General features: G+C 57.1%; 2 protein-coding genes across 2 annotated transcripts; both read left to right on the top strand.

Moving 5' to 3' along the window:
* Positions 1–5,164: 5,164 nt before the first annotated feature.
* LDBPK_310820 (c2 domain protein, putative) lies at positions 5,165–6,031 on the top strand (the record flags this gene model as incomplete). Its single annotated transcript, XM_003863124.1, has 1 exon — positions 5,165–6,031. One exon carries the CDS (start codon positions 5,165–5,167, stop codon positions 6,029–6,031), a length of 867 nt encoding a protein of 288 aa, XP_003863172.1.
* Positions 6,032–7,070: 1,039 nt separating this feature from the next.
* LDBPK_310810 (c2 domain protein, putative) lies at positions 7,071–7,808 on the top strand (the record flags this gene model as incomplete). The annotated part of the gene is made up of 1 exon (XM_003863123.1): positions 7,071–7,808. One exon carries the CDS (start codon positions 7,071–7,073, stop codon positions 7,806–7,808), a length of 738 nt encoding a protein of 245 aa, XP_003863171.1.
* Positions 7,809–8,119: the final 311 nt, after the last annotated feature.

Below are 8,119 nucleotides of genomic sequence, written 5' to 3'. Positions count from 1 at the left end.
GCCGCTCTATGCATTCCTGTCTGTCCGGTGTGCATGGCCGGATGTGGACCGTGAGCTGGTGAATCGGCTGGTGCATGAGGAGCTTACCGCTCTCGTCAAGGCCGACCGCGCCATCAAGTCGGAGAAGGAGCGAAAACGCGCCCGCGAGGAGCGGCAGTTGCAGCGTTATCGCGCGCCTGCCGGCCTCTTCTCCAGTACGGGCATTCTCTATCTCACGAAAATTCCGCAGGGCACCTTCCTTGCTGCAGTGGTCATCCTTGTCTTCACGATGATCTTCGCGATGTTTCTCAGCGTGACGTTGAGCACCGTGAGTGACGTTCTCATCATCACCTTCCTGAATAAGTTAATCAGGAGCTTCTTGGCATCAATCGTTGTATGGGGCATCACCGGCATCACCAACGTTGTGTACGCCACAGTGGTGCACTTGCCGCTTCGCGAGTGCACGATTTTAGTGGGCATTCACGTTTTTTTCGGCTTCCTCTCCGCGGTCTGCTGCATCATGTGCATCGCGGTCATTCTGGCAAACATGACAAAGAACGCAATTTACAAGCACATGGTGAGCCACGGAACGTCGGCACTCTGCGCCTTCTACAACCGTCATAACTGCTCGGGGTTCGTGCACAGTTGCGATGTCGTGGACGCGTATAACGTAAACCTTTGCAGCACATGCCCTGATGTTGTTTTCGCGAAAGGCGGCTGCTACGTTGTCGCTCAGAGGCTAGTAGAGGTGGCGCTTGTTCCGATGCTTGTATTCACCATTTTTATCACGATCGCGCTGGTCTACATAGGCATTCTACTCTTCAAACTACTGCTGGCGGCCAAGGCAATCGTTGGCCGCTTCTTTTAGAAAATGCTCTCTCTCGCTTGCTTGCTATTTCTCTATATATTGTTGTTGTTTTTTTTTTGCTTTCGCTTTCTTGTACACGCGGCTTCACAGCTTGATGCAGTGCAGCTCTCCTCGCCTATGACTTTGACTTGTTCTGCGCGTGCCAAGAGAGAGGGGGAGGCTTATATGTAAGTCGAAAGTGCATACACAACCGGAAAAGAAAAGCAAAACGCTGAAACAAAACCCCACAAAACAACGTCTTGGCGCTTCAGTGCGGCGGCGCCGTGCTTTCTATTGGTTGCTACCTTTTATTTTGGTTTCCTGGACTTTAGGTGCTCGTCTTCTTTCTGTTGTGGTGGTGATGGGGGTGTTTGCTGTTGCTCTTTTTCTCGTCCGAGAGACATGCACACCGGCACGCACGCACACACACACACACAAAAGCAGATACACTCGAGACCCTGTTCAACTGTGCTCTTTTCGTTTTGCTGCTTCCTTGCCCCATTTTTCATTTACATATGTATCTCCCGTTCTTCTCGCCCATCTTCCCTCAACCCCCCTCAAAACCTCCCACGCTGAGTCGATGCTGCACTCTACTTGTGCAGGTGCAGGTTTAACTGCTCACTCAATCTGCCAGAGGAGTCTGCAGTGTACATGAGCACTAACCCTTTTCTCTGCTGAACGATTCCATGCCTCTCGCGCCTTTCTCCCGATGCTTGGTTTGAGCTCACTCCTGCCTTAACATCTGCATGTGCATATATATATATGCACACAAACTTGTTGTCTTGGCAGCGAGATCTGCGGTTGGCGTTGTCGACCACATGCTTCATCGTTTCTCGCATCTCCATCTCCGTCTTCGCCTTCCGCGCCGCAGTTTTCTCTCTTTGTCGTTTGTTTCGTCTTGCTTTCCACGTGCAGTCCGCGATCTATCACTCCCTGCCCTGTGGCCCTCGAGGCCGCGTTGTACTATTTTTGTTGTTGTTTTCCTCTCGGCTGCTCGTCCCTGCACTCGCGCGCAACGCACCTTTCTCCCCTCCCCAGCCACCACCGCCATCCCCCCTCTTCCTGCTTCACAGATAATTATGCCCGCATGCACGTGCGGGGGGATGATGGTGTTGCCGCTTCACTACCAGGTCACTCCTTTGTCATGGCGGAGTGCTGTCTTGCTTTTTTTTTTACTCCTGCCCTCCGCGCTTCTCTTCCTGCCGAGGGCTCTTGAAAGTGTTGTTTCCAGCGAATGGGCCTTTCGGTATCACACAGTCGATTCTTACGCACCTGCTAGTGCTTGCTTTTGTGCCGGTGCGTCTTCAACACTTTCATGCTCCTCCGACAAGCAGAGAAAACGAAAATGAAAAAAGGAAGGGCAATCGTATTGCCTCACCTTGCAGTGCTAAAGCCTGGTGTGCAGCATCTCGATGGACGCACAGGGATACGTAATCGCACTCAGCAACGCACGAGATACACACACGAATTGGTTGCTCCGAGCGCCTGTCACAGACTCGGCTGTGAACGCTTCTGCGTCTCCGTCGTTTTCCTTCTCGATGCACCTGCCGGTTGACGGCTGTTCTTCTCTCTTCCACCGTGTGCACATGTCTCTCACACCCACCACCTACGCTGCACAGCAGCACATCGCTGAACCTGCAACTATGCGCCAGCAGTAGAGTACACAAGACACATAAGGTGAACGGCATACTCCGCAGGAAAGTCGCTTCGAGATGTGCGTGTGCGACGGACGCTTCAGGGGTATCACATTCCTAGAGCCTGCAACGCACCTTGGCATGACCGTCGAATGGTTGAGCAGCAGTCCAGCAGCGACGTCGCTTATCAGTCGCGACGTTGTGATGTTCTCTCACATGCTGTGGAATGAAGTCTGAGATGTTTACATGACGATGCAGCCAAGTCGCTGCTGTTTGCCCTCCACCGTGTCGCTTAGGGAAGGGGCAAGGCACGAAGAGGCGACGAGGAGCACTATCGGTATGTGGGGTGCGCTAAGGCACCGCGACAGAGACGCACTTGCCGCTGAGGAAGACTCGTTTTGGTGACGGGGGGGGGGCATGTGCGCTTTTCAGTCGCTGACTCGAGCCGCGCTCCACGGGACATCAAAAGTGTGCCTCCGTAGGCCATGCCAAGTCGCGTGAGTGCTCTGCGCGGGCGCTCTAGCGTCACCGGCAACCTCCCGAGAAGCTCGAGGTGCAGTTCGTCGGCGATGCACTGCGCAGGGAGTAGTGACACGTATTTCATTGCGCCCGGCTATGCAGACGAAAAACCTGTACACCAAACGGCCTGCTGCGACCACCGCGGTAGCAACAGCCTCGGCAGCACGCCCGCGGGTGTACTATGCATGGCCACAACAGATGGTCGCGTTTTCCTTTTAGCGCCTGCTCTATACTTCACCGGGCGCATGCAACAGTAGCCCACAGAGAGTGCTTCTCCGTCTGCGCCCTGGCCCGAGGTCCTGCAGGACACCGTCTCCTCCATGCTCCTTGAAACAGCGGCTCGTCGCCAGACATTAACCATCCAGACTGTCATTGATAAATGTCGTGCATCGCTGACAGACACAGTAAAGACGGAAGAAACCGTGCGGGCGCGTACACTTCGAAGCTCGCATGGAGGCGGCGGTTACCTGCTTCGGCATCTCTGCAGTAGCTCAGCCGTAGCCTTGCCCTGCGCTTGGCTGCCGTGTGTTCCACAGCCACGCGAGTAGGGTGCACTGGCTCTCCACGCTGACATCTCTGAAGGGTTGTTTGCACCCGTCGTGAATTCTCTTTCGCCGTCGGGTCTTGTGCGCCGTTTTTTTTTTCTCGCTTTCTTCTGTATCGTCAGACAGTAATCCAATGCCTCACCGACAGACGCACCGGGGGAGGGCACTCAGGAGCGGTGAGTCATATCTGCTCGAGCGCACGGCCGCACTCGTCGGCGACGAAGAGGCGTCCGTGTGCCTGACGGCGCGGATTTGAGCAGTGTCGCTTTATACGAGCACACCCTTTATATGTTTCCTCGATCCACACACACACACCGCGGATGTTATGGTACGCTGTAAAAGGCAAATTGTCCGTTGAGGGCCATTGAGTGAGTCTCGGAGTGTTGGAGGCGGGGTGGCCCCTTAACGGATGGTGTTGCATGCACTGTGTGCCATCGCATAGCCCCTTCTCTTGGCTTGTGCGCTTGAAAAGCCCTGCCGTGTAGCGCCTTATGTTGTTGTTTCTCTGCCTCATTATCCGCTCCCCCTTCGCGGTCTGCTCGACGCGTGTTTTGTGACTGCTGTAGTGAAGACGTGGGCCAGCGGGCACACAGGAGGCTGCCCTCACGTGCGTGCTCTCTCGGAAACCCACTTGCTCTGTTGCCGCGCCGAAGCCCCCTCGCTTATTGCGACCTTGTCTTCGCTGGTCTCCCTCCTCCCCCTCCTCTCTCACGTGCAGGACCGTTCTGGAATGCGCATCCATGCGAAGGCGGCGAGCAAGCGCCCGCCATCCTCCGTGTCACCTCTCCTCTCGTTGGAGAGAAGGGCAAACAAAAAAAAAAGGAGAGGAGAGAAACGTGCTGGTGGTCTCCTCTCTGCGTTCGCTTCCCTGCCGTGTGGGCGTGCAACCGGCTGTTTTGCTGCGTGCAACTTCCCTTTTCGGATACCTGTTGTTGCGCTTCCTCTTTGCGCTCTTCGTTTTTTTTTGGGGGGTGGGTGGGAAGGGAGGGAGGGAGGGAAAGGGGGCGCGCCTCTCACTCTCTCGGTGTGTATGTGTGTTGCGCTGCTTTCTGTGTAGTGTGCGCCTCTCTTGCCTGTCTCCTCTACACGCTCTTTGGTTCTCCCCTTCTCCGCACCAGGTCGCTGCTGCTGACTATGGCTAGTCGAAAAAGCATGTTCTCTGTAGGCGCAGCGTGCATTGCGGTTGGCGGACTCTTCGTGAGCACGTCCCTCGCAAGTGTCCAGCCCGCACCTCCTACGTGGCGGTGTCGTATGCCTTCTCTGCCGAACTCGAGCAATTCATGCGAGCCCGCAGGCAGCCACGGCGCAGAGTCTTATCAGTGTATTGCGATCGATGAAAAGCGTGAGAGGAGATGGCAGCCGTCGCAGGCCACAGCCCTATCGCAGTCGCGGTCTTTTTCATCAGCGCACCCTGCACTGACGGGCTCCATCTCCGTTCTACTCCCCCCATCCTCTTTGTGCTCTCTCAGGCTGCTCCGCTTCCGCCAGTCACGCGCTCTCGCGATTCACCCAACGTGCGAAGCGCCGCCGTCCTCTCACGCACCGCCACCGTGCACACTCTCGCCTCGACCCCTTTTTTAGTGTACGTCTTTCCTCGTTCTCTCTTCGTTTTCTCTCTCTGTGCTGCCGCCTCCCGAGTGATGGGCCGCCTTGAGATCCGTGTCTGCGGCGCCCGCAATGTGGCGAACGTGCAGAAGGTGGGTAAACCCGACCCGTACGTGAAGGTCAAGCTGGGTAGCAATAAGAAGTCGCAGATTAAATACAAGACCCACGTAGCCGAGAACTGCCTTAACCCCGTCTGGAATGAGCTCTTCAAGTTTCAGGTCGCTGACTACGACTCGATGCAGGTGGTTTTCGAGCTGTGGAACGACAACGTCATCGTAGACGACCTCCTCGGAAGCTACAGCCTCTCCCTCAACGGCCTAACCCGCGGCGTCGTCGTCGATACCTGGGTGCTTCTCGAGGGAACGAAGGGCTCCCCCTCGGAGCTGCACTTGCGCGTCCTCGCTGTCGACTTTGGCCGCGATCCGGGGCCTGGCGACCGGCTCACCTTATCGCTCGAGGGGGACACCATGGTGCCGTCTACGGGCCAGACATACCGTCCACCGAAGAACTACGTGCCGCCAGCGCAAGGGATTGTACTGCAGTCGTACCCCCCTGCTCCGCTCGGGCCCCCGCCGCCGGTAGTCTACAGCGCCTCGGCTGCGCCGATGCCGCAAGTACAGTATGGCTACATGGCTCCACCACAACCGCAGGGGTACGCATACGGTGCTCCTCCCCCACTGCCACAGCAGCCACCGTCACAGGGGTACGGCTACGGCGCTGCTCCGGCGCCGCAAAACTACAGCTATGGCGCGCCCCCGCCCCCGCAGCCTATGTATGGCGCCCCGCAGCCGCCACAGTCTCTACCGTACGCTGCCGGTCCTCCGCCACCCCAGATGTACGGCCCTCCTCCTCCGCAGCGGCGGCCGGTGCAGATGGCCTACGGTATCCCGCCTGACATGTAAGCGAGGCTGCGGACACAAAGGGAGAAAACGCGCATCGGCGCCTGCGAAGCGGGTGAAGAGAGGATCGCCACGTGCGGTTGCCAGCGCATCTTGCAGCGCCGTTTTACTCCCTCTCTCATCTCCATCGGCGAAGTCACGTGGGCCTGAACATGCGAGCCTTTGTGTGGGCCCTACATTTTGGTTGCTTGTGTCACCTGCTTCCCTTCTGATGATTTGCTGCTTTCCTCCCCTCCTCCTATCTTTTGTTTGGCGGCACGTCTAGCTTCAGTGTTGCGCGCCGACAACGCGGAATGCGGCTTTGGGGTTTGAGCTTGTCTCGCTCATCTCACTTTATTCTTGTCCTCTCATGTGTCTCGCGTGTTGCCGGTCTCCCATCGGCATGGATTCCTGTACGGCGGACACGGTTCCAGCGATCGGGCTCGACTTCTCTTAATGTGGTGTTTTTTGTGTTGCAATCCGCTGTTTTCTTTGGCGTTACTGTCATGCTGCCGTCTGTGCACCAGTTTGGGTACTTGGAGCCGGAATCATCGCTTTACAGTGAGAAAGCATGTGCCCGTTGCGGAAGGACCTCGAGCGGTGCACTACAACGAAAGGAGTAGCGAGTCTGATCGACGTGACGGAGGTGGGTGCGGCTTCTGTGCGGTTTGTTAGCGAAGAGCTACTCTAGCGAAAGACGACAGCTGTTCAGCTCTGTGCTTCCCTCTCCTTCCACTCTCGTTACGGTTGCTCACACGTCGTAGCTGCCGATGGTTCTTTTACTCTCGCCGCCTTCTCTCGCGCGCTTTCTCTCTCTCACATCCTCCTCTGATCTGCCCTCTTCTCGCCGAAGACGCAGCACAAGCATATATATATATATACCCGAAGGACTAGCTCTGCTGGTAGGTGTGCGCGGTAGCCAACTCTGTTCTCTCCGGGCTAGACAAGTGTGCGAGCAGCGTACCCTTGCTCTCCAGGGCGGCGCTTCATTGCTCTGCCTTTGGACGCTTCCCGCTTCACGCTTCCTTGGCTAGATTTAAGAGAGAAGAAGAGGCACCGCACAATGGGTCGCCTGGAGGTGTGCATCTGCGGTGCTCGCAACATCGGCGACACCCGAAAGGCTGGTGCTCCCGACCCGTATGTGAAGGTCGTGATGGGCGACAGGAAAAAGACGCAGAGCAAGTACAAGACTAAGGTGGCCAGTAGCAGTCTCCACCCCGTCTGGAATGAGGTGGTCAAGTTCCAGGTCGCCGACTACGACTCCGAACAGATCGTTTTCGAGCTGTGGAACAACAACGTCATTGTAGACGACCTGATGGGCGCCTATGCGCTCTCTTTGAACGGCTTGACGCGTGGCGTTGTGAGCGACTTATGGGTCATCCTCAAGGGCACGGGGCTCTCTTCGGCAGAGCTTCATCTGCAAGCACTGGCGGTAGACTTTGGCGCTGATCCTCAGCCCAGCAGCATGGTGGTGCGCTCCATTGAGGAATACAACGCCGCTGCGGCCACAAAGCATGCAACGGGCACTACCGAGATGAAGCAGGTGGCATGTGCGGATGACTTGGACTGCGTCCAGAAGCCATCATCCAGCGAGCCGGCGATCGGCATCCCGCTGCAGGCGCAGGTGGCACTTCCGCCGAAGCTTCAACCGCAGCCGTTCTATACCCAGCAGCCAACCTATGCGCAGCAGGCGCAGCCTCCACCCCACCCCATCTACTATCAGCAAGCGCCACTGCAAGGCAGCTACTACGGGGCGCCTCCACAGCCGCCCCAGTGCATGTACGGCCCATCGCCGATTTGAAATGTGGATACAGGGAGCACACCGTGTGGGAGTGGCGGTTGCTGAGGTGGTGGCTCGTGATCCAGAGGGGAACGGGCCGCCAGAGTGCAGAGCGGGGGTGCACTTCCTGACTGGTATGACCAGTACGCGGATGTCTCCGTGGGCCTTGTCCCTTTTCGCGTTTGCCTCGCTAGCTGACCTCTTCAGGTGCGCTGTCTGCTGCGATCCGATCATCTCGGATCGCATACGGCGCACCGTTTCGGGCCGTTTCTGTGGCCCTTGCCCGCTTTCTGTGCTGCTCTTTGCAAACGCAGCGCTCCGTCTCCGTATAT

Source organism: Leishmania donovani, chromosome 31 (assembly GCF_000227135.1).
Source record: "Leishmania donovani BPK282A1 complete genome, chromosome 31".
In the NCBI taxonomy this organism is placed as follows: Eukaryota; Euglenozoa; class Kinetoplastea; order Trypanosomatida; family Trypanosomatidae; genus Leishmania; species Leishmania donovani.
The sequence above is the reverse complement of the archived record's forward strand: the minus strand, read 5'-3'. Positions and strand labels throughout refer to the sequence as shown.